Here is a 27,647-nt window from a genome sequence, read left to right as displayed (position 1 = left end):
TTACATGCCATACTTCACAGACACACAAAAAAAAGAAACATTTTTGCACTTGTGTTAAGTGAAGTTTATATGCACTGCATACTAGTTTATTTATTAATACACAATATCTTATCCCAAATCTTAGTGACTTAACAGACACTGTCTCATAAACCATGAGAATCCATGTGTAGCTTAGCTTGAGAATCCTGTGCCTCAAGGATTCTCACAAGGCTGCAGCCAGTTGTGGGCTGGGGCTTCCAAGCTCACTTACGTGGTCATTGGCAGTCAGTTCTTCGTGGGCTTGTCAGACTGGGGGCCTCAGCTACTTGCCAGCTCTAGGCTGGAAGCCTTCCTCCATTCTTGATGTACAGGCCTCTCCATAGGGCTGTTCACAACGTGCCAGTTTGCTTACAACGTGCCAGTTTGCTTACCTCAGAGGGAGGGATCTAGGAGAGAGCAAAAGAAAGAGCAAACAAGATAGGAGCCAAAGTCTTTCTGGAACCTAATCTTGGAAGTGATGACTGCCCCCTCCCCCCATCATTTTTGCAATATTCAGTTTATTAGAAGTGAATCACTAGATCCAGCCCTGACTTGGAAAGGGATCACCAAAGTGGGGATCACTGAGGGGCATCTTAGAGGCTGCCTAGTGATTTTGCCTATCACACAATTGATTTTGGCAAACTCTCTTTTAATTCTTTTTTATAGTTGAACTATCATCCAATAAATATCAAGCACAGCTTCAAAATTAAGACTGCTAGAAGATACACAGATCTCAATTTTGCCTGCTTATTTCGTCAAGCACAGCCCACTGATTCTTCTAAACTTAGCATGTTTATGTACAGAAGGAGTGTGTCACTGGAGTAGTTAATATTTTTCAAAACACCTATATTATTCTAAATCAGCTGGGGTAGATATTTAGGTTCTTCCAAAGGAAATCAATCTGAACGTGTTGGTCAGGTTGGTCTGCCTCAGTTGAAATGTTTACCTCTCCCAGCTTGGAATGAGAAGAAAGTGAGATTGCACTCAAATAAATCAAGGGAAAAACCTAGGGAGGCTTAAAACTTTTCCAGTACTGCAAGCTTCACAGTTTTATTTAAAGGGTTATAAATAATCAAAGCAAGAAACATGCATGTTAATTTAGACTGGACACCTGAGTGTAAACATTACACACTTTGGGGATTTACAGCGTGGTCTAACATGGTTTGCCAAGCTAGTATCTGGGAGAAATTGTAGTCCCTCAGAATCCCCTGTGGGGGAAAATGGGTTGCAGTGTCAAGTTTTTCAAAACATTCTAGACTATATTCTCTTCTTGGAGATTCACTCTAAGGTTCAGAGAAGTCCTAAAGTAATCTGTCAAACTGTAATTCAGACTCTTCCAGATGTTTTCAACAGAGAACATGCTTGTTGTTCAAAACATTGACCTAGATAATGAGTCACTCATCTCAGATTTGGATTCTACAGAATCTCTAATTGACTAGATATGTGCAGAGAGAAGTGATTTATTTTTCATTTTCTCCCTACTATCATTCTCTCTCAGCTCATGGATTATTTCAGTAACCTCCTAATGGACTCGTATCTACCTTTACCCAACTACATCCCATTCTTCACACAATGGCTAAAGTAGATTTTTGAAATATAATTCAGTATTGCTCCCTGCCTAAAATATTCTAAAGGCTTTATTATGCTCTGCAGGGCACTATCTGGCCCCCACCTACCTCTCTGACCTCTCCTACCACTGCATCCTTCCTCTCCTTATGCTCCAGCCACAGACTACTGTTTGCATGAACGCACTGAACTTAAACCCATCTCAGAGCCTTCATAGTTGCTCTTCCCTTGCCTAGCATGCTCTTCACCCAGACCTTTCCAAGGCTGATCTCATTTTCGTTTTCAAGATCTCAGCTTCACTGCTGCTCTTCACAGTGACCTTCCTGGCCGATTGGCCAAAGTTCTCAAATGCACCAAGCCACTGTTTACTGCCCTACTCTGCTGTTACTTTCTTCATAGCACGTATCACTAGATGAAATATATCTTCTTCATTTGTTGTCTTATTTATTACTTCTCTCTTACTAGAATATAAACTTGATAAGAATAGGAACTTGAACAGGAACCCGACTAGAAACAAACTCTTGTTCATCGTAGTATCCCCAACACCAGAACAGTGCCTGTCACATAAACACTCATCATTCCTGAATGAATTTATGGACTTTAGTTATATTATATTGACTGCCAAATAGAAAGTACTTAAACATATTTGTTTCCCCTATAACTATAGAACAACAACAACAAAAACCGAGGATATCTTCTCAGCACCTTCACCTTTGCTTATTAATTTCCCATCCAAAAACTCCTTTTGTGGTTAGCTTTGAGCACTTGCCTATATGCATGAGAAGGGGGCCAGTTCTTTGGTTGGAATTTTTTTCCTTTCTACCTTCAAGAGATGAAATACAGACCTACCAGCACACAATTCAGCTGGCACATTCTCCTGTGTTTCCTATTAATTCTCCTATTAATCTACTGTATGTCACACACTAAGCTAAATAATTTCCTTTCATTTTTAATTTTACTCCTATATCCCACAAATAGTTTCTGTTGCTGGTTGTTTTTCCTGTGTATAGATCACACTTTCCATGTTTCTTTGCATGCTTCACAATTTTCTTGAAAACTGGACGTTTTGGGGAATTCCCTGGTGATCCAGTGGTTAGGACTGCACACTTGCACTGCCGAGGGCACAGGTTTGATCCCTGGTTGGGGAACAAAGATCCTGCATGCCTAGTGACTCAGCCAAAATCAATCAATCAATTAAAAAAAATACTTAAAGGAAAACTGAACATTTTAGGTAATATATTACAGCAACTCTGGATACAGATTCCACCCACTCACCCAGGTCTTCTTGCTATTTGGGTGATTTGTCTGTACTAATTCCGTAAAGTCTGTTTCCCCACAGTCTGCAGCCTCAGATATTCCTGCTCTGATTTTTGTCCTTGTTTTTATCTTTCAGCCTGGTTTCCTATAGGTCATCCCTGGGTCAACATAAGCCATTATTGGTCACAAGTTGTGCTTGGTCCCCAAAGCCAGTAAGATTTTTACCCTTTATGGTCAATTCTGTGTGTGGCTTGGAAACTGTTTTCACAGTTCAGGGAGTTTATGGTTTTGCCCTGCATGTAGCCAGGAGGCCTGTAGCTTGGAAGTTGTGTCATCACTCATTCCTCAGAGGACACAGCCTTGGAGATACACATATTCTTCCAAACCACCGGTGACAAGTACGATTGTATTTTAAAATGGTCAGAATAGCTTGTTGCTCAGTCAGTGATGACTCAGAGGTTATGCTTACCTCTCTTGAGCCAGTGTGACTTCAGCCATTTGCTAATTAATCTGTGTGTGGCTTGGGGAATGCTAGCACGTCAGTCAAGTCACATATTGGACTGATTGCTCCTAAGTAGGGGCAGCCTAGCATATCCAGTGTGGTTTCTCTGAGTAAGGGCAGCCTAGTACAAAGCTTTCATTGCTTGTCAGTTAGGGACAGCCTGGTACATCACTCTGAATGTTCCTTAGTAGAGGTGGCCTAGTAATCCACTTTGATTGCCCCGAGTTGGGGCAGCCTAGTACACCCACTCTGACATCTCCTGACTGTGGGCAGCCTCGTATATCGGCTCTCATTACTCTGAGTAGGGGCAGCCTAACATTCACTCTGATTGCTCTGAGTAGGGGCTGCCTGTTGCATATACACAGCCTTCCAGACCCCCAGCGATGGGTGTGAACTTAAGTGGTTCTTTAATCTGTATCTTTCCCTCATTCTCTCTGTTGAACTTCTGTCTAGCCTTTTTGGTTGCTATTAGTTTTGTGTAGCTATCAGCCTCTTCTAATTGTTCATCAACAAAATCTCCATCGTTTTTGAAAATTTCTCCACATTGTATTCAGATGAAATCAGTCTCCCTAGGCGTAGCTGAGATGCTGCCAGTCCTTATACCTTACCTCTGAGCAGGACCTATGCACCAATACACTGAAGCCAAGTAACACTTCTACCCCATGAGCAAGTGAATAGCATAGGGGAAGGATGGTATCATGACTTTCTCAGATTGCTCCTGTTATTCTAGGAGTGAGGGGCAGTTTAGGCCCCAGCATTCACAGCCTGCTGTGCGTTGGGCAAAGCCCTCACCCTACCAGTGAGATCTGGGTATTGGGAAACCCTAGTCTTCTCAGCAGTGCGTGCTGGGAATAGAGCTTCTACAACATGAGCTGAGAGTTTCGGGGATGAGAGATGTCAGTGTCCTGCTGATCCCAGGATGAAACCATAGCCCCAACCTGGATCTGGTGGGGAGAGGGAGGCCCCTGCCTTCTTATCTGCACCCAGCTGGAGCAGAGCTTCTGTAGAGTGAGGGGGTTGGCTGGAAGAAGATCATGGCAAAATGCTATAGACTCTGGCTTTTCCTACCTAGATTTAGTAGATGTTCTTGAATAAATGTTTCTTCATTTCCTGTATGCCATTCGGTCAGTTTCTAGGGAAATTTAAGTAGTTTTTAAAAATAATGTTCACCAGTTCAGTGACTGTAGAAGAGGGTTTCCTTAGCTTCTCACATAGCCACTCTGGAAGTCCCACTCCCAACTCTAATATCACATAGGAAATGCCAAAAATAGATCTCTAAAAAGTGTGTCATCTTACAGGTGCTTTGCCAGGTTTATAATTTCAAGTGGGCAAAAATAGGCATTCTACACTATTCTTCTTCTCCCTCATCCTCCTAGTTACTATTCAGCAGTACTCATTCACAGAAGCCATAAAAAGCTATAAAATGATTTAGAGACCCATGTTCAGATTAGCATGTTGAAACAAATGCACACTTACTAAAAGGTGTTCATTGCTTCATGACATGATGATCTGTAAGAAACATAATTTCATGTATCGGTTACCCCACATACCAGCTAAAGCTTGTCAGAAACTGTGAGAGACAAGAGAGAATAATTAAAATATTTTAAATTTGAGCTGAAGTCACTTTACTCATAATGAGCATGAAGCTTTATTATAGGTCTTAGTAAAATAACCAAAGAACCGTTCATTTTAATGATCAGTAGATATAAAAATATAGTTCTTAGATTCAAATATGACAAAATTGATATCTTTGAAGAGTCTTGAACACAGTAGATACTGAATTGTTCATTGAGTGATAGACTCAAGTATTCAAGACATAGAGATGTTTTATATTTTCAAAGAGGCATGATATTTACATATTTTTTAAAAGCCAGTAACTCTAATACACCTCTAATTAGTGAATTAAGGTACTTTTAAACTAGTAACCTACCCTCTACCCAAGACACAACTTTTATTTTATAATCTTATAGGAAACAAAATAAATAATTTCTGCCTTGCAGTCATATAATACCAATAACTCAAACTTTTCTCACCTTTACAAATGACTGGAAAATGAACAATTAGCCATTGAGTAGACAGTCTAAACCAGGAGTTGGCAAACTTTTTCAGTGGAGAAACAGAGAGTAAATATTTTAGGCTTTGCAGCTCCTGTGGTCTCTGTTCTAACTGCTTAGCTCTGCCATAATAGCACAAAAGCACAATACATAAGTAGACATAGACAACAAATGAATGAATAAGTATGGCTGTGTCTCAATAAGACTATTTACAAAAGCAGGAAATAGGCTAGATTTGACCTATGGGACATAGTTTGCTAACCCCTATCCTAAACAGAAGATATGAAAAATCACAAATCCTCAAATGCTGATAAACTTATATGTATATTAGGGACCATTCTTTCCTCCCATAACAATTTTCATATCTAAGTCAAAGAAACACATATGCAAGTATATTAGTATACTATAGTGAAAAGAGTATGGGATTGGGAAGCAGTCAGAGTTTCAATCCTGCATTGTTATGAACTCAAACACATTTTTTTCTTTTCCATTATAGTTTATTACAAGATATTGAATATAGTTCCTTGTGCTATACAGTAGAACCTTGTTATTTATCTATTTTATATACAGTAGTTCATATCTGCTTATCCCCAACTGCTAATTTATTTCTACCCTCCCTTTTCCTTTTGGTACCCGTAAGTTTGTTTTCTAAGTCTGTGAGTCTGTTTCTGCTTTGTAAATAAGTTCATTTGTATTATTTTTTAGATTCCACATGAAAGTGATATATGACACTTGTCTTTGTCTAACATACTTCACTTAGTTTGAAAGTCTCTAGGTCCATCCATGTTGCTGCAAATGGCATTATTTCATTCTTTGTTATACATATACTACATCTTCTTTATCTGTTCGTCTGTTGATGGACATTTAGGTTGCTTCCATGACCTGGCTATTGTAAATAGTGCTGCAATGAACATTGGGGTGCATGTATCTTTTCAAACTATGCTTTTCTCTGGATATGTGCCCAGGAGTAGGATTGCTGAATCATATGGTAACTCTAGTTTTAGTTTTTTAAGGAACCTTCATACTGTTTTCCATACTGGCTGCATCAATTTACATTTCCACTAACAGTGTAGGAGAGTCGAACATGTTTCTTAATGCCTCCAAATCTCTGTATTCTCAATCTGTAAAGTGAAATAATAATTATATGTGTGTGTGTGTGTGTATGTGTGTGTGTATGAGGGTCGTGAGGTTTAGGTGAAATACTTTATACAAAGCTCTTAGCACAGTGTCTGGCACATACTAGGTGTTTAGTAAATGGAAGCTCTAATTATTATTATCAAAAAGCAGCTTGAGGGTAAGAAACAGTTTGTCTTGTAGCACCCCTGTAGCCTCAATACCTGGCACATAGTAAGTGCTTGATAAGTATTAATATTTATCTAATGAATGATAAACAGAAAAGTGTAAATACTTAAAATTAGATCTCTACCTCATAGCTATACCAATCTAAATTCCAGATGAGTTACAGGCTTAAATGTGAAATACAATATTTAATAATTAGACAATCTTAAAGTCATAGTATTTTAAGACTTTTCCCTACAGTACATGAATGAATGAATTATTGAATGAATAGAGTAGGGAAGACTATGAAGTCAAAACAGGATGTTCTACAAGACACTTAATTTATAAAGGCATGATTTCCAGTTATGACTTTTCAGCAGTGTATCTAGATTGATTTAAAGTGATGTTGTTCATTCACTATATTCAATTATTAATTAAGTACTTTCTAGGTGCTGGTAGTATAGTGGTGATCAAAACAATGCATATACTTGTAAAGCTTGTAATCTTGACATTCTCAAGAAAAAAAAATCTTAAAGTTAATTTTTCGTTATTTTATCCAGCAGATTTGTTCCTCAAGGAGTTTTTAGTCTGTAAGAGAGAAAAGTATATAAATACCTATAATACAAGGCAGAGTGGGATGACTCTCATAAAAGAATCAATATATGTGAAATAATAATGACTAACATGTGTTGAACAGTTAATACATGCCATGTACTATCCTGTAAATACATTAATTTATTTAGTCCTCATGACAGCCCTGTGAGGTAAATATTACTCTCTCTACTTTATATATGAGAAAACCCAAGACTTTGATTAGTAACCTTATGCCTAAGGTCATATAACTGGTAAGAACTAGAGCTGGAGTTTGGAAACAGGTGGGCTGACTCTATATGCTACTCTCCTAACATTTTCATTTTATTGCCTTTGTATACTAGCAACTATGAAACATCAGCAAAAACAAATATTAAGTATCTCAGTGTAAAGAAATATGCAGATACAGGTATAAAGTATTATTAGAATTATTACAAGCCAGCCTCAATCAAGAGAATTTTTAATAAGTTCCTGTCTTTTCTAGGGAGTTTCTTTCAAATGTCAGGGGGGCTTTGCAACAATATATGGGTATGATCAGGCCCACACATGTGTGGAAACTTGATATGTAACAGATAAGGCATTACCAAAAAAAAAAATGGAAAAGGATGAACTGTTTAATCAATTGTGCTAACATAAGTGATTATTTACATGTAAAAAGTAAAATTAGATCCTGACCTCACACTATACACAGATATCCATTCCAGGTAGATTAAAGTCCTAAATGTGAATACAAACTATAAAATTTTAGAATAAAATGTATGAAAATAGCTTAATGATCTTGAAATAGGGAAGAATATCTTGGAGAAGACATAAAAAAGCACAAACCATAATGGAAAATATTGGTCAATTTGACTACAATAAAGTTAAACACTTCTATACCACAAGAAATAAGTGAAAAGGTAGGCTGTAGCCAGAGATATAATATTTGCAATGTACATAATTAATAAAGGATTTTAATTAAAAATATAGAGAACTTCTATACTAAGCATTTAAAATATTATACAAGTATAGCTATCCATATGCATAAAATCTTAAAACAAAGTATTGAATGAAAAAAGCAAAATGCCTTTGTAAATTACATGTAATGTGTGTACTATTACACAAGATTAAAAACCGAAACTTCCTCGCCAAAATAGAAAAAGCAGCTGATGTGTGAATGTCCTCCATTTAAATATTGTCCATCCCTAATATTATCATGAATAACTATAAAAGAGAGGACTTCCCTGGTGGTCCAGTGGTTGAGAATCCGCCTGCCAGTGCAGGGGACATGGGTTTGATCCCTGGTCCAGGAAGAACCCACATGCTGGGGAGCAACTAAGCCCATGCGCCACAACTACTGAGCATACGCTCTAGAGCCCACAAGCCACAACTACAGAGCCTGTGTGCCACAACTACTGAAGCCCATGCGCCTAGAGCCCGTGCTCTGCAACAAGTGAAGCCACCACAATGAGAAGCCTGTGCACCACAAAGAAGAGTAGCCCCCGCTCGCCACAACTAGACAAAGCCTGAGTGCAGCAACTAAGACCCAATGCAGCCAATAAGTTAAAAAACAAACTATAAAAGGGTTTGGGCAAACCTTCCAAAAAGAGCTTTCAGCACATTATTCCCCTTTTAATCTTGAAATTCTTTTGCTTTCTATATCTCTTCAACACTTATCAAACTATCTAATAATTGTTTGATTGTATGCCTGGCTCTCTACTAGGCTGAAGTATATATATATATAGTTAACCCTTAAACAACACGGGTTTTCACTTTGCGGATTTTTTTTCAGTAAATACATACTACAGTACAACAGGATCTGCAGCTGATTGAATCTTTGGATGTGGAACTGTGGATATGGAGAGACCACGGATATATAGATCCGACTCTAAAGTTATACATGGATTTTTTACTACATGAGGCTCAGTACCCCTAACTTTCATGTTGTTCAAGGGTCAACATAATAAACAGTAAACGTTTGATCACTCAGTCAATAAAAGAGTGCTATTAAAAGACTAAGAGTAGTCATTATCAGTAACTATAAAATAAGTGCTTAATAAAAGACACCTAATTCAATGTTAATTAGAAATACAAAAAGGTTAAAAACTCTTTAGCCTCAAAATTTGCAATATAATTAGAACAGATTAATTAAAAAAAATGGTACTGATGAACCCAGTGACAGGGCAAGAATAAGGATGCATATGCAGAAAATGGACTGGAGAAAAAAAAAAAAGAAAGAAAACGGACTGGAGGACATGGGTTTTGGGGGCAGGGGTAAAGTGAAAGCTGGGATGAAGTGAGAGAGTAGCACAGACAAATATACACTACCAAATGTAAAATAGATAGCTAGTGGGAAGTTTCTGTATAACAAAGGGAGATCAACTCGATGATGGGTGATGCCTTAGAGGGCCAGGACAGGGACGGTGGGAAGGAGTCGCGGGAGGGAGGGGATATGGGGATATATGTATAAATACAGCTGATTCAGTTTGGTGTACCTCAAAAGCTTGTACAACAGTGTAAAGCAATTATATTCCAATAAAGAGCTTAAAAAAAATCCATGGAGGTATATACAAACCCCTTAACAATAGTTTTGTTTTAACTTTTATATCTGACTTCTTTTTCATAGATCTGATAATTATTCAAGTTATTTTCTCACTGTCTTCTATAGAGCTTAATAATAAGCTCTTAAGAACTTTCTAGACCTGAAGGAAGGAAACCTTACATACTAAGAAAATTTTAGGATATCTCACAGAGAAAATTATGGACCAGCTAAGCTTTTAAAGAGAGATTAACATACAAAAAAAAAAAAAAAGTCTAATGAATTACTTGTTTACCAAATCATAAAAACAAGGTTCAGAGGAAGAACTCTTCATAAATATTTCAACTATTGTCTGTAATAATAACATTTAGTTTTTACCTCACTTCCTCCAAAAATTTTAACTTTTTAGAGGTTTAAAATTCTGATTTTACTTAAACCTAGCTCCTTAGTTTGGAAAGAATGATTAACAGAGAGAGAAAATATGGCCAATATTATTCAGATTTCATTTTCATTTAACAACCTATTGCTAAATAGTGGGTTTTAGTCCAGTTTTCTCACATCATCCTAGTTTCATTGATTGTGACAGCCAAACCCAATTTTATTGATGGATTAACATAAAGGTTAGTTACTTGTCCAAATCTTGACATGTGAAAAATAAGTGAAATTCAGAAGTCAGTATCTATAAATAGAGATTAATTATAACAGATATGCCCATTTATTACATATTATCTATGGCCGCTTCACTGCTACACTAGCAAAATTGAATAGTTGCAACATAGAACATGAAGCTTGCAAAGCCTAAATTATTTACTATCTGGACCTTTACTGAAAAGTTTGCTGACCTCTGCTTTAGATCACATTACATCCTTAAATTAAGAATTAAACCCAAAACCTATGGGACGCAGCACATGCAGTTCTAAGAAGGAAGTTTACAGCAATACAATCCTACCTCAAGAAACAAGGAAAATCTTGAATAAACAACCTAACCTTATACCTAAAACAATTAGAGAAAGAAGAACAAAAAAACCCCAAAGTGAGCAGAAGGAAAGGAATCATAAAGATCAGATCAGAAATAAATGAAAAACAAAAGAAAGTAACAATAGCAAAGATTGATAAAACTAAAAGCTGGTTCTTTGAGAAGATAAACAAAATTGATAAACCATTAGCCAGACTCATCAGGGAAAAAAAGGGAGAAGATGCAAATCAACAGAATTAGAAATGAGGAAGTAACAACCGACACCACAGAAATACAAAAGATCATGAGAGACTACTACAAGCAACTGTATGCCAATCAATTGGATAACCTGGAAGAAATGGATACATTCTTAGAAAAATACAATCTTCCAAGACTGAACTGGGAAGAAATAGAAAATATGAACAGACCAATCACAAGGAATGAAATTGAAACTGTGATTAAAAATCTCCCAACAAACAAAAGCCCAGGGCCAGATGGCTTCACAGGCGAATTCTATCAAACATTTCAAGAAGAGCTAACACTTATCCTTCTCAAACTCTTCCAAAATATAGCAGAAGGAGGAACACTCCCAAACTCATTCTACGAGGCCACCATCACCCAGATACCAAAACCAGGCAAAGATGTCACAAAAAAAGAAAATTACAGGCCAATATCACTGATGAATATAGGTGCAAAAATCCTCAACAAAATACTAGCCAACAGAATCCAACAGCACATTAAAAAGATCGTACACCATGATCAAGTGGGGTTTATCCTTGGAATGCAAGGATTCTTCAATGTATGCAAATCAATCAAAGTGATACATCATATTAACAAATTGAAGGGTAAAAACCATATGATAATCTCAATAGACACAGAAAAAGCTTTTGACAAAATTCAACATCCATTTATGAAAAAACTCTCCAGAAGGTGGGCGTAGAAGGAAATTACCTCAACATAATAAAAGCCATATATGACAAACCAACAGCCAACATCATTCTAAGTGGTGAAAAACTGAAAGCATTCCCTCTAAGAACAGGAACAAAACAAGGGTGCCCACTCTCACCACTATTATTCAACATAGTTTTGGAAGTTTTAGCCACAGCAATCAGAGAATAAAATGAAATAAAAGGAATCCAAATTGGAAAAGAAGTAAAATAGTTACTCTTTGCAGATGATGTGATATTATACATACAAAACCCTAAAGATTCTACCAGAAAACTGCGAGCACTAATTGATGAATTTAGTAAAGTAGCAGGATACAAAGTTAATGCACAGAAATCTCTTGCATTTCTATACACTAAAGAGCAGAAAGAGAAATTAAGGAAACACTCCCATTTACCATTGCAACAAAAAGAATAAAATATCTAGGAATAAACCTGCCTAAAGAGGCAAAAGACCTGTACACGGAAAACTGTAAGACACTGATGAAAGAAATCAAAGAGGATACAAACAGATGGAGAGACATACCATGTTCTTGGATTGGAAGAATCAACATTGTGAAAATGACTATACTACCCAAAGCAATTTACAGATTCAATGCAATCCCGATCAAATTACCAATGGCATTTTTCACAGAACTAGAACAAGAAATCTTACGATGTGTATAGAAACACAAAAGACCCCGAATAGCCAAAGCAATCTTGAGAAGGAAAAACGGAGTTGGTGGAATTAGGCTTCCTGACTTCAAACTATACTACAAGGCCATAGTGATCAAGACAGTATGGTACTAGCACAAAAACAGGAAGGAAGATCAATGGAACAGAATAGAGAACCCAGAGGTGAACCCAAGCACATACGGGCACCTTATCTTTGACAAAGGAGGCAAGAATATACAATGGAAAAAAGACAGCCTCTTCAATAAGTGGTGCTGGGAAAATTGGACAGCAACATGTAAAAGAATGAAATTAGAACACTTCCTAACACTATACACAAAAAGAAACTCAACATGGATTAAAGACCTACATGTAAGGCCAGACACTATAAAACTCCTAGAGGAAAACATAAGCAGAACACTCTATGACATCCATCAAAGCAAGATCCTTTTGGACCCACCTCCTAGAATCATGGAAATAAAATCAAGAATAAACAAATGGGACCTAATGAAACTTAAAAGCTTTTGCACAGCGAAAGAAACCATAAACAAGACAAGAAGACAACCCTCAGAATGGGAGAAAATACTTGCCAATGAAGCAACGGACAAAGGATTCATCTCCAAAATACATAAGCAGCTCATGCAGCTTAATACCAAAAAAGCTAATAACGCAATCCACAAATGGGCGGAAGACCTAAATAGACTTTCTCCAAAGAAGACCTGCAGATGGCTAACAAACACATGAAAAGATGCTCAACATCACTAATCATTAGAGAAGTGCAAGTAAAAGCCACAGTAAGGTATCACCTCACACCAATCAGAATGGCCATCATCAAAAAATCAAAAAACAATACACGCTGGAGAGGGTATGAAGAAAAGGGAACTCTCCTGCACTGTTGGTGGGAATGTAAATTGGCACAGGCACTATGGAAAACAGTATGGAGTTTCCTTAAAAAAATAGAACTACAATATGACCCAGCAATCCCACTACTGGGCATATACCCTGAGAAAACCATAATCCAAAAAGAAATATGTACCACAATGTTCATAGCAGAACTATTTACAATAGCCAGGACATGGAAGCAACCTAAATGCCCATCAACAGATGAATGGATAAAGATGTGGCACATATATACAATGGAATATTAGTCAGCCATAGGAAGGAATGAAACTGAGTTATTTGTAATGAGGTGGATGGACCTAGAGTCTGTCATGCAGAGGAAAAAAGTAAGTAAGAAAAACAAATACCGTATGCTAACTCATATATATGGAATCTAAAAAAATGGTACTGATGAACCCAGTGACAGGGCAAGAATAAAGATGCAGATGTAGAGAACAGACTTGAGGACAAGGGGTGGGGCAGCGGGGTGGGGGGGCGAAGGGGAAGCCGGGACGAAGTGAGAGAGTAGCATCGACATATATACGCTACAAAATATAAGATAGCTCTTGGGAAGCTGCTGCATAACACAGGGAAATCAACTAGATGATGTGTGATGACTTAGAGGGCTGGGATAGGGAGGGTGGGAAGGAATTCACGGGAGGGAGGGGATGTGGAGATATATGTATAAATACAGCTGATTCACCTTGTTGTACAGCAAAAAAAAAAAATGAATTAAAATAAAAATGAAAAAAATAAAAAAATAAAAAGCATGGGAAACAAACAAAATTAAGGCCACAAGATAATGTGCACAACCACACAAACTTCTCATCAGTCACTACTGGCTTATGATAAATACAGCAGGTAAATGTTTATGAGAAAGAGTTTAGAAAAATTCTAAATGAAAGTAGCCCTTTAAAAAGACAACTATAGAAATATTATAAACAAAATTTTATAGAAAAATGAGTTTTTAAATAATTTATATTATTGCAATGCATATTTGAATAAACCTGGCTACTTCCAATTGAATATTAGTCTTTTAAATTGCTGATATTACCTTTAAGTTTCTTCACATTATTTGCTAAATTAGTGTGCTTTATACTGTGATAGCATTACATTTTTCAACTTAGACTAAACTTATTAAATTTTGAATTTTATTTTAACTACAGATATCGTGTTGAAGGAATAATTCCAGAATCAACATCTAAACTATCTGATTTCCTCTACAAACCTGAGAACAGAGTTACATGGGATAAATCATTGAAAGTATACAACATGGTACAAAAAATTGACTCGGTAATTATTGTTTAATATTGGACTTTTACTGTATTAATATACTTTTAGTTTTATATCTTAGTGATTTGAGTTTATTACATCTGTATTATGTGGATGTGTTGTATTTTATAGATTCAAATCAAGTTGAAATTTTTATAAAAATTAAAACTTCCTTGTCAAGAGCTCAACTCCAATTATCTTTATTCTGTTTTAAATGAATACCACATTCTGAATCTGGTCAGCTCTCCTGCAGAAATGTGTGCCTTTGGTTATTGAGGGGACTGAACTCATGGATTCACCTCCTCCATTAGGTGGAAAAAAAAGATTAAGCATGCCTTGTTGCTGGGAAGCCAGCAGATTTATCTTAGTCATAATACACTAGATAACAGGAACATTGTAGACACTTACCGTAAGGACTTAACAAAAAACAGCATGTGACTTTCTTAAAGAGTAAGTGTGAAATAACATTATAGAGATGGTTGTAGTTTTAGAAACACTTTCAAATACATTATCTCAGAAATGAAGAGGGAGAATAAAAACAGAGAAAGGAAAAATATAGATAATGAAGTAGAAAATTAAAGTCGTAGAGGTGAGAGAAAGACAGAATGCAAAAGGCAAATAGGGATTAGAAAGGGAGAAGATCAGGATGAGGTGAGGGTCGAGTGAAAGCTCAGGAGGAGAAAAGAATGAATGAAATGAGAAAGATTGATATCTGGTAGAAAGAGGGAGAAACAGGAAGAAGACAGGAGTGAGATGAGGGATTCTGAACTCTGGTTGAGCAGAGTATAGGTCTGACACTTATTAAGACTGCTAGACTTCACGGTATGTAAATTATGCCTCAGTAAGCTGTTTAATAATAGCTTTATTAGAAGGAGCTGGTAAATGTGAGTGTTGGAGTAATGTAAACGTTTATGATTTTTGCAAACAGTTGCATTTGTAAAGTTCCACATCACTGAGTCTTTTTGGTTCTTTGCATCTCCAAGTCGCATTTCACTCATCAGAACAAACACACGTCCCACATATCTGCCATCGCCTTCTCATTTATTTAGATCTCTGTAGGTTAACTTTACCTCCTTTTATTAAACTACTTTTAAAATATGGAATGGGGATGAGATTGTAGAAAAGCCCAGGAAGGTAAAGCAGGTTCATCTTGTAGAGAGGCCCTGACGTTCTTATTCACAAAGAACACATGTCCATGACCTTACTGGGATCTGAACATGGTCCATCACAAATGAAAATCCAAATATTGGACTGTTTCATTCATGATTGTATGATGTTAATTATACAGTTTCATTAGCATGTCAGAAATTTCTGCTGTTGCTGCAAGTTAGCTGTAATAATGGAAAGTATACTAGATTTGGCATCAAAAACCTTGAAAACAGATCCAGAAAAATTTTGTGATTTGCCCAAGGTCAACACAGCCAATGTATGCTAGGACCAGGACTTATACCTGATCTCCAGATTCCAAATCTGATGCCTTTTCCAGTATACCACAGTATCTCTGAATCACATTATACTATGAGAAGTAGTAGTCTGCCTTCCTATGAATGTTTATAGCATTCATTTCCAGGAGTGCATTTTAATTGACTCATTCACCCCATTGGTGAGGAAGGGATTCCTGCTCTAGGGTTATAGTGGTGGTCAAACACATGACACGAGCACTAGACAAATGAGATCAACAGAATTTATTAATCCTTAATCACAGCCCAGGAAAGGAGGACTGTTAAGACTTTGTTAAATTAACATGTTAGTGGAGCAGAGGGTGCCAGTAGTGAGTCAGGTTCAACAGTGACCACAAGAGAAATTGAAATAGAGAAGTTTATTACTCACAGGTCCTGGGGGAAGTGTACAGCACACCTCAAGGGCCCCATATGGGGAGGTCTAGGCAGGGTGCAGACAGAGAGGCAGGACCTGAGGCACATGGCTTTATTAGGGTTCGTGGGTGGAGTGCTTTGGGGTTCCTGGGCTAAGGCCAGATTGACCAATTGGAACCAAAAAGAGCAGGATTTTGGTAAGCTCCACAGGGTGGTCTTATCTAAGGGGATCACAAGGGGAAGGCCTTGAGAAGTGGGGGAGACTTGATCAGAAGGGCTGTTGGGGAAGTCATATCAGGAACTTATACTTGCTTGTGACTCTGCGGGCTCTTATCTGGGGCATGTCCTTACATGAGAGGGCTAGTGTTAGTTTAAGGCCCCTGCCGGCTGCTTGGCCAAACAAAATGGATGCTGAAGCAGCAATACCACAGAGTAGCTTAGCTGAACTGTCAAGGACACACCATGTCATAACAGTGTGACATGGGAATTGCACTCAGGAACAGAGTGAGTAACTAGGGGTTGTGCAAGGCAGGCTTTGTAGTATCAGGAGGTTGAGGTGACCCCTGATTCCTGCAGGAGGATCTGACTGAGTGTTGGAATAATTCTGTAGGGTAGCAGGGAACTGAAACCCACTACTCAGGTATAAGTAGGAACTGTGTCTGATCCTGCTGACAAGGAGGGTTGTTGGACTAAGGGTTCTTATCTATGGGAACAGAGTGGGGAGAGGAACTTGCAGTCAGGCCATTCAAGACCCTCCCAATTTTATCAGATGTCAGAGCAGCACTTATATTGGTCTTTAATTTTAGGCCTTCCACCACAGGCTGCTAAGTCAATATATTTTTCAGAATATATTACCTAGTCAATGTGATGTAGTAGACACAATATTGTACTGGAAATCCAGATTCTAGTTTCTGTACATATCTCTAGCTCTACATGTAATTTAATGTTAGGCTTCAATTTCTTCATCTAAAAATTCAAAGATTAGATAATATCAAGATTCCTTTCTGAATTTGTTACACTTATGATTATTTTAACTCCTTGTTAGATATATGATTTGCAAATATTCTCTCCCATTCTGTAGGTCGCCTTTTCATTTTGTTGATGGTGTCCTTTGCTATACAGAGGCGTTTTAGTTTGATGTAGTCCCACTCATTTATTTTTGTTTTTATTGCCTTGCACTTATTAAATTATACATCTAATATTTCTTTAACATTGAAAATGCAAGTTGACTTATTGATAAATTCTTAAAACCTCAAAGGCCTGCTTTTTCCAAATAGAGGCCAACCTTATGCAGTGAAATTCTTTGGGGAGCAGTACACAGAACAGATATTAAATAACTGTTGCAATCTTTATGATTTGATTTGTTTCAGGACACATGCATATGTCATACCATTACACAGAGTTTTGCTATGGGGTCAATTTCCCCCCGAGACTTTATCGACTTAGTGTATTTGAAGCACTACGAAGGGAATATGGATATCATCAGTTGTAAGTTGAAAGATTTTGCCCACACTTTGGAATTACTATGAGTCATTAATAAATTTTTTTTCTTTTAACTCACACTTTGAAAGAAACACTATTTTCAATTAATTCTTTATTTTTGTATTTACTTAGTGAGACCAATAAATACATGTTAATGTAGATAAGCCTGAAGTTTTACCTAATTCTAGAAGTGCCATGTGCATCATAGTCGATGATGATGGTATCTCCTGGTCTTTCTGCAGCATATACCCTGCAGCACTGAGTACACATAGATACTTGCAGGCTAAAACTTCACAGCATACATTATAAAACTACTAAGAAACAAAAGTGATCTTTGGATATATACTTTTATATTTGGATTACATAGAATGGGTATATCTAGAAACTGAAAAAAATTCTTCAAGAAAATTTCACTAGATAGGTCTTTTCATAAATGTGCTTATATTTCTTTTAAAAACTGGAGGTTTTAATATATCCTTATCTATATCCCCCCAATAATGTGTCACTCTGTAAAATGCAAATGTATAACCACTTCCTAATTTGCATTATTCACTTAAAACATACCAGTTCACACCCCAAAGATCTTTGGACTCCGAGAACTCAAGATAATTCATGGTAAAGGGACTTTGGTAGGACAGTGGCCTAGAGCCCTTTTTTCCCCTGGTAATTCAATTTAATCTCACTATTCCTATGTGAATAGTTTCCCCTACTGTAAACTACTTGGGGATAGGGACAGTTAAGTGCTGTTAATTACTATTTTCCAACAAGGTTGCAGTTACTTTGATGTATCTGTAGGACTCTTAAGTTTCAGAGTCCGGACTAAGTCATTGCTCTCCTAAAGCACTCACGCACACAGTTACTCTGCTGCCTATACCACTGGGGACTGATATTCATCACTTTCACATAGTTGTCTCATATAGTTTCATACAGTTGTCATTTAGTTGTCTCATTTTTAAATGAGGGCACACAAAAATTTATTCACTGCCTATAGCACAAAATACTGTCTGTTTCAATCATAGATCTGTTCTTTTCTATATTTTGAAAGCATTCCATTTGTATCTCATTTTTAGTGGTCAGAGGGAAGATAAAAAAGAAGTGTGGAAGATAAAATCAGTAAATAGTTATAGTCAATCATTCAGTGATCACTACTGAATTTGCTTTAAGCGATTTTCTTTGAATGAGTTTTGGATGAATACTGAGTTTTCTTAATGTTTCTGTTGTTGTTTAGCTTACTGTGTACCCTGCTTTGAGCTAAATATTTTACATGCATTTTCTCACCAATTATGAAACTGAAGTTCACAGAAATCAAGTTACATAGCTACTAAGCAGCTCAAGTCTTTCTGATTGCCCAAAATCTGTGCTAACTACCACACTGTGTGCCTCACATAAGACCCATACTTGTTTGTGGAATATAACAAAATTTTAAAAATAAAGACAAATGTAATCTCCATATTTTAAACAGAGAAAAAATATGTTAATATCACTTCTGGCAGTACCATTTTGCAGACATATTGGCCCTGTTAAGATGATGAAACAGGTCATAAAAATGGGAAATTCATTCAACCACATTTGTCTCCTAAGCTAGTCCTAAACTAGTGTCACATTGTATTTCCTACAGAAGTGATTGCTTATGTTAAAATCATATAGGAAAATTCTCTGACAATAACAGGATTTTGTTGCACAGAATAAACAAATTATATATTTTTAAATATTTTTACGAAAAGCATATATAATTATCATAAACTTAATCATAATCAGATCACCTCCCTTCTACCTTCACATATAATATACAGTTATGATGCATAATTCCTGAAACAAAATCTACTGATTTTTTATTACACATTGAAGTTAGTTACAGGAAATTGGCAGGAAAGGGCATTTAAACTACCTCTATTGACAGACCAAATAGCTACATCAAATATTTTGTTTTAAAAATGATAAACCAAAGAGTCTATAAACCCACTATCCTAATAGAATAGTCTTTTTCTTTATGATTTCTGCTTCAAATCTCAGAAAGTAATTAAATGATACTTTTAACAGTTTTCCCTGTATGTAAAAGGTAATAGCATCCTTGGAAGTACTAGCATGAAAAAGTTTGAGAGGACAGTACAGGTCATACTGATATTTTTTTCATTTTTGGCCTGTGTACACATTCAAATGTGCTAACATACATACATATGGATACATATGGATAAAACTAATGTCAATGCTGATAATAACTAAGTTAAATCAAATGCTATGTTATACAGTTTTTAAAATATGCTACTGGAAACAGAATTTTTCATCTTTGTAGAATAGGTTTCATTTTAATTTTTTTTTAATCACTTAGCTACTAGTGTGGATTTTCCAGCATATCCTCAGTCTTCGAATTATATCCGTGGTTATAATCATGCCTGTGGCTATATATGTTCACCTCTGCAAGAGTAAGTGATATTTCCATATACTTATTTTTTTAACAGTTTTTTTAGTTCTATTTGTAATTTGTTAACTAACTCACCAGAAATATGTGCCGGTATATAAAAATTGCCCCTGAATACAATTTTTAAAATAATTTTTCAAGTATTTCCATCTTAGGTATAATCAGAATGGATAATTCACTATAAAGTATGACTTTAGATTTCTACACAAACATCCTCACCCCCTCCAATTAACCTTAACCTGATGTTATATGTTTCTACATTAGAGTCACTTCTGTGAATTATTAAGGAATCTTTGCAAATTAAAAATAAATTCTCTAGAATTGTAGTACAGTTACATTTATCAGCAATGAATGCTTTACCTTGAATAAATTCTTTCCAATGGACTACCTACTGAGAATAGATACCTGCAGAATGAGCCGACCAGTAGGTAAATTCAGAAAGGGAAGACCTGGAGAAATTAGGGATGAGTCACTGCCCACAGGTGGACAGCCTAGTGATAAGATGCTAACATCCAATACATCTGTAAATGCATATATATTAATTCAATGTATATCATTCCACGAATTCCTTACATTTTAATTTTTTACTAAATGATTTTATATTAAATAAAAGATATTGGCACATAAAGCCAGATGTAAAACGTTATGTTGGTCAGATATAAACCACTCAATATGATAAAAATACTTATGTGAAGGAAGTCAAAATAAAATTACATTTAGACCCGTATTCCTAATATTTTCTCTACTGAATTAGAGAACTAAAAGAAATTCACAAATATTTACATTAATGGACAGGATCATTGGTGCAGATGATGATGATGACATGGCCTTTCTGCCCATCTGTCAATTTTGAATCTATAGCCAAGACTTTATTCTGCACAGCAGGAAAGAACAAAAACAAGGGAAGGATTATTACTCCAAATCAGCTAGAGTAAATCAGCTGCTGGTGGGAACTCTAGTTGGAAAGCTACACAACCTAAACCGTGCTTCACAGGCAAATTCCCCTTTTTGCACCTTGTCACCATTCCCTTTCCACTGCAAAAAAAACATGAGACAAAAGCTCTAATGTAGATATCCCACCTAGGGTGGGAACTCCTCCTGGCATCCTGCTGCAGAAGGGTACTGACAAAAAAGCGATTCTTTTGTACCTTCTCTTTCCATGCAGCCCAAGACCTGTAGTAAACTTACAAGATATATTTTCTGTAGTAAAGTGTGTAAAGTGTGTAAAACTCTATTAAACCCAAATAGAAATTTAAGACCATACAAACTGCTAGTAAGTCCACCCATTTGAGACAATGTAAAAATCATCTAAACTCTGCATAGAGAAGGGTATAAGAAAACAGACGCACAGTTTGTTGGAACAGTGGTCTTCAAACCCCCCAAGAGAATTTTGTAAAGCTGTACACTGCCTTGCACATTGTTAAGCTGATATTAAAATTTTTCATAGCATTATATTAAAAGGGTACAATTTCCAGCATACTCTAAATCGTGACACTTCAAAAAAATGGTTATATCATCCTTCTAAGTGCATCCAATGGAATCTAAATACTGTAACAACTTGAAACCCACCATTACATTATCAATTTCAAAATACATATGAGCTTTAACAGTCAGAAATTTTATGTCATTTCTTTTCTCCTTGATCCCATATTTTTACTCTTTTTCCCTTGCATAATTTTATCCTAACAGAATATATTTTATGCTTTGGGTTCTTTGATTAATCACTGTCTATCTATTTTCTATCATACCTCTGTAAAAATAAGTACCTAATTTTAAACTTTGTTTTATTTTCTGTGACCCTAAGTATCTAAATGTTAATATATATATATGTGTACTGGTTTAAATTATTATTATGCATTGATCAAAATAAAAATATATTACATAATTGTTAAATATAAAAGCAAATTGTTATTGAAAACACATATTATTAGCAAAACTTAGCACTTACTAAGTGCCAGACACTGTTACAATTTACATATACCAAATAAGTCAGTTATTTGATCCTCACAGTAACCTCATGAAGTCAGTGGTATTACTTATCCCCATTTTGCAGAAAAGAAAATGGAAGGCCAGAGAGATTAAATAACTTTCTCAAGGTTACTCACAGCTAATAGCAAAGCTCAGCTTCAAACTATGCAGACTGAATCCATGATTCTATCAGTTACACCCATTTAACTGTAAAAAACATGGGACAAAAGCGCTGATCTAGATATCTCATCTAATAGAATGAGACAGCATTTAATATCAAGTCCACTTCTACTTTGCATTTTTACGAACATAAGCATAAAAAACTTTGTTCACAAAAAATGAGTTAAAATGGAGTATAACTCTAGCTCTGTCATTCAATCCCTCGAAATTATTCTGAGTTATGTACCATAGATTACATAGTGACGTATAATCAAAAATTGTTATTAATGACCTATCAGCTGACAACTCAATTAGATCTTTACATTTTATTGAAAGCAAAGAATTGACATGACTTGGTAAGGTTTTATTACCTAGTCATCTGTCATTCACTTTCTCAACTCATTTCCAATAGATTGAATTTTCCCTTTAGCAAAATCTCAAAGATTTTTATGTGCCAGAGTAAAGCACCTTGGTACCATTCAGTATTATTCAGGGGGGATGACAGGCATCCCTTGGTTCTGTAAAGTAATAGAAGGATGGTGTGAATAGGCTGGTGGGGAAAGAAAAGCCAACATCTCCATCAGAGGTGTATCCTCAGATCAGTTTAATGAAAAGGTGCATGAAAGTTAGAGATTTGAAAATGTATTCCCTTAAATGTTATTCGGCCTCTTATATCCCTTGGCAAGTCTTCATATACTCTAGTTTGAAGATCACTGGTTTAGAATATAAAATACTACAGTCTTCTTGGAAGGCAGTTTGGAGATAACATTTCAAAATGTTAAATGCACAAAAACTTTGACCTAGAAACTCAGCGTAAATATTTATAGAAGTGCAAAGGGATATATTACAGGATGCTTTATTGCAGCTTTATTTATAGTGGCAAAAAGTGAGAAAAAAGCCCATGACGGTCAATAGAGGACTGGTTGATAGAGTATAAAACACCACATGCAATCATGAAAAACAATTAAGCTGACCTGTATAGACTGACACAGAAAGAGGTGCATAATATCATACTAAGAGGAAAATGAAACTAGTTCTAGAAAAATAAATGTCTCATTTTTGTAAAAACAAGAATGTACATGTGCATATATGTGGGGTACATATGTGCTATCTTTGTATTAACACATCCATAGACAATAATCTGAAAAGATACAGTCAAAGCTATAAATAGTGATTATCTCTGGGGAACAGAATGAGGGGGAATTATGAAAATGCTCTACTGTTTAAACTTTCATAAGCATATATTACTTTTGTAATGTTAAAAAGTCAATAAAATTGACAAGGAAATGATAACTAAAACTGAAGGACTTTAAGATATAGTCTGACTACTTAATATTTTTACGTAAAATAGTTATTTATGAGTGTGCAAATCACTATATTTTTTTCCCTTCCTTCCTTCAGTAACTATTTACCCTGTCATAAGCACTATGTGGGCAGTCAATGGTGAATAAGACAAGAATCCCACTCCTTATAAACTTGTAAATTCAATAGATGAACTTAAAAATTCTTTATATTTTTTCACTCCTCCTTTGTTTACAGGAACCCAGCCTACTCCAAACTAGTGATGTTTGTCCAGACAGAAATGAGAGGAAAATTGGCCCCCTCAATAATTGAAGCAACTATGCCTTCCAATTTAGTAAGCTTCATCCTCAATGTACAAGATGGAATAAAGACCCACAAAATTCCATCAGGACGTGGATATCATCATAATGGGCACTCGTCATTGCTAAAGAAGAAATGAGGCCACTTAAAATCACGTGTGGCAGTTACTGCCTTTTCCTTCTAAGTCAGTGTGCATGAATCCTGTTACACTATTCTAAACAATATTCTTGAACAAATTACTGAAGGTACTGTGTGAAAATAAGAGCTTATAGTTGTACAAGAGAGCAGCATTAAATATAGTTTTTAATCTCATATAAGAATAATGTTAAATAACAAGTGTTCTTAATGCACTTTTATCTTTTGTTTTCCTCCCTGGAAAATGCTCTGCCAAAAAGCATCAGTAAGAAAACGTATACAGTCAGAGGTCAGCATTAATTAAAGATTCAAATATATTTTAAATTGTTTTTCTTTCACTTACTGCTTAAATTCATAACTGCAGGAAACATAAACATTAAAATTGAAAAGAATTCCACTAGAATGTCTGACGACTAATATCTGGAATTGGCAGCTGAATCATGAATCAATTTCTGGTCTGGCCAGAATGTAGTAGCCCGTTCCTCTCAAGTCCTTCCTCGTAAAACTAGAAGACTCTGTACTTACCATGACAGATAAGCACAGACAGACTCCAGCACAGGTGGAAAGAAGAAGGCAAACTGGCCAAGGATCTGGGGACTTGAGGAATGTTCTAGCAGTGAGTTCTCGGGGTTTCCTTATTGCCGTCGTTCATATATTCCAGACAGGGTGCTGCAGAAGCCTCCAACCTGGAACTGCTGACAGGCAGATAGAAGAAAAAAGAGACGGGGGAAGCTTTAGGAAAAAGCGCACTCCTCCACTCCTCCTCGCCATAGGAGTGTCCACAAACAAAAGGGTGGTCCAGCAGACCACCAGCCAAACATCAACCTGAAAACTGCACCCACCCCACCATGTGGTGTCTGTGAGCAGAGCAAAGCGAATCTCCCACCCCACCTCATCTCTGCGCTGCAGAAGCAGACTGTGGTGCTTGGACTCCCCCCGCCCCGTGGTGTCGGCAAGGTTGAACAGGGAGCTCATCTTCCACCTTCCTTCCACCGGCAGAGGCAGGTACACTGGTTTGCTATCCCTGCTGGAGTGGCTTTAGTGGGAGCCGTGGTAAAGTGAGCTTTCACCCTCAGCTGGCAGCAACAAGACTTAACCAGCTAGTTCAAGGAAGGGCGCGTCACCAGTCAGCTTCCCTGACCCCTGGTGTCACCAAGGCCCAGCACGGATGCTGAGCCTTCCTCCCCACCAAGTATCCATGTTTTCCCCTCTGTAACGTGCTGAAATGGTAACCCCCAAAAGGTATATCCTTGTCAAATCCCTGGAACCTTGAATGTGACCTCATTTGGAAAAAGGATCGCGGCAGATGTGATTAAGTTAAGGACCTCAGAACGAGATCAGCCTGGATTATCTGGGTGGGCTCTAAATCCAATTACAAGTGTCCTCATAAGAAATGCACAAAGGATAGATGTGGAGATGAGGCCATGTGAAGACAGAAGCAGAGATTGGGGTTTTACAGCCATAAGCCAAGGAACACTTAGAAATGCCAGCAGATGAACGAGGCAAAGAAGGATTCTCCCCTAGATCCTTCAGAGGGAGTGTGGCCTTGCTGACACTTTGACTTCAGACTGCTGGCCTCCAGAACTGTGAAAATAAACTTCTGTTCCTTTAAGCCACCAAATTTGTGGTAACTTGTTATAACAGCTGTAGGAAGCTAATATACCCTCCCTGGTGTCAGCAGGGCTCAGTGGGAATCTGGGCCTCCGCATCTCGCTTGCATCAACGAGGTAAAATGAGGTGTGGGGCATGGGACCAGTCAGCACTCCACTTCCCCTCCCCCTCCCTGGTATCTTCGGGGCTCAGGGGGGAGCTGAGCTTATGCGTGCACTTGGAGGCAACAAATCTATGCAAATCAGGGCCCATTTCTGCCAGGAAGCGGAGCTGAGCTGCCCCCACACATCTGCAGTGAGTGTCGGTCAGTGCTCTGCTTTCACCAGGGTGGTGAGGAAGCTGAATGTACTCACCCACCAGCCCTTGCATTACACCGCAACTAGGAAACCGCCTGTTGAGATGGAAGTTTCAATAGGATCCATAGTCCTTCGGAAAGGAAAGAACATCAGAATGGGTAAAAAGAGGTGAAAATGTTAAATGTCATATACTGTCCTCAGGAGTATATTCATCACATTTGATGGTTGACAAAGGTGCAAAAGCAATTCAAGGAGGAAGGACAGCCTTTCAGCAAATGGTGTTGGAGTAACTGACATCCAAAGGCCTAATCTTGCACTTTATATACAAAAATTAACATGAAACATGGATATAAATGTAAAACATAAAACTATAAAAATTTTAGGAGGAAAATATTCAGAACCTACAACTAGGTAGAGTTCTCACACTGGATACCAAAAGTGTGATCCATGTAAGGAAAAATGATAAAATTAATCTTCATCAAAATTGAAAACATGTGCTCTAGGAAAGACCCTATGAAGAAATATGGAAGCTGTCATCTGTAATAGCGAAAATCCCACACAACTGTCATCCAAATAATATGAAAAATAAAAATAATTTAACAGTTCTAAACTTAGAGTTTTCTGTGAATCTTTTAAATAATCTTTCTAATCATGCTACTCTCCTAATAATTTCAGATATTCAGACATTATTGGAATTACCAAAACAAAATGTTTACATTTAATCGAATGAAATGCTTATTCCCTGTGTACCTCTATATCTTGGATCTTATCTAACCATGATGTTGGACATACAATGTTAATGAACCAGAACAGTGCAACATGATTATATCAGTTAAGAAAATATTTTGCTGCAGAAAAAAAAGGACTTTCAGAGAACATAGATTTTGAAAGGTTTACTGCTCTCACACAAGAAGTCTCGGCGTGCGCAGTACAGAGATAATAATAATTGGGACCAAGGAGGCTCCCTACATCACTCACTTCTGCTTAGCTTGTAGCTTTTGTCTTTCTGTCCCAGTGGCACTTGTCCCAGTGTTCCAAGCGGGAGGAATAAGGGTAAAAGCTAAAAAAGACATTCTAATTGATTTCATCCTGTTCCATAGCTTTTTTGGAAACCCCCACATTCAGTCAAAGATGTTCACATCTCATTAGCCAAGAGTGGAACACACAGCCATGCCTGGCATCTAAAGGTATTCCAGCATCTGTGGTAGAAAAAGCAAAAGGGAAGTTCCACTGGGGTGCAGAAATAAAATATTACAACTTCTACTTAAATTTATTTTTTTCAAAAAATCAATTACTAATTACTAATATATACTCTGTACCTTGACTCCAGTGTCACACCTTGCCATTTATGAAAGGGTCCTGAGACACATATATTATAAAAGACATTCTCAAGAGTAAGAATAAATTCCATAATGTGGAAGGTTTGAAAGCGATTGCTGGCTTTCAGTATATTTTGACAAATTGGGTTTTCTAGGAGGTACAGTTAAATTGATACAGTTTTAATGATTTTTCATTAAAATCCTTGGAAAATGGAGAAATGAGTTTAAAAGATTTCTATAAAGAAACTAAGGATTGAAAATGCAAATAATGAAAGCAAAAACAAACAAGAATATAGCAGAGCTGACATTTCGCTAATGTGAGATCTTTGCAACATTACAAAGTAAACAATAATAATG

General features: G+C 36.8%; 1 protein-coding gene and 1 long non-coding RNA gene across 9 annotated transcripts in view; one reads left to right on the top strand and one right to left on the bottom strand.

Annotated features, from left to right (window-relative positions):
- STARD6 (StAR related lipid transfer domain containing 6) overlaps window positions 1-24,637 on the top strand; it is a 29,005-nt gene extending 4,368 nt beyond the window's left edge. For 6 of the 8 annotated variants that reach the window (XM_057698238.1, XM_057698237.1, XM_057698235.1 and 3 more), the window contains 4 exons: window positions 14,380-14,506; window positions 17,670-17,787; window positions 20,111-20,204; window positions 23,867-24,637. In XM_057698238.1, coding sequence (XP_057554221.1) covers window positions 14,380-14,506; window positions 17,670-17,787; window positions 20,111-20,204; window positions 23,867-24,068 — 541 coding nt within the window. In that variant the 3' untranslated portion in view covers window positions 24,069-24,637. Of the gene's footprint in view, window positions 1-2,977; window positions 3,054-14,379; window positions 14,507-17,669; window positions 17,788-20,110; window positions 20,205-23,866 lie in introns of all 8 variants that reach the window. The other 2 variants (XM_057698233.1, XM_057698234.1) reach the window with 1 other exon arrangement.
- On the bottom strand, window positions 51-27,647 carry LOC130830961 (uncharacterized). The gene is made up of 4 exons (XR_009047921.1): window positions 26,950-27,647; window positions 26,029-26,101; window positions 24,590-24,756; window positions 51-425 (listed from the first exon to the last, which is right to left on the bottom strand). It is a non-coding gene; the product is annotated as an uncharacterized LOC130830961 (long non-coding RNA).

The sequence above is a fragment of the Hippopotamus amphibius genome, chromosome 11 (genome assembly GCF_030028045.1).
Source record: "Hippopotamus amphibius kiboko isolate mHipAmp2 chromosome 11, mHipAmp2.hap2, whole genome shotgun sequence".
Classification (NCBI taxonomy): domain Eukaryota; kingdom Metazoa; phylum Chordata; class Mammalia; order Artiodactyla; family Hippopotamidae; genus Hippopotamus; species Hippopotamus amphibius.
Note: the sequence above shows the minus strand (reverse complement) of the source record. Positions and strands in the feature narration are given on the sequence as shown.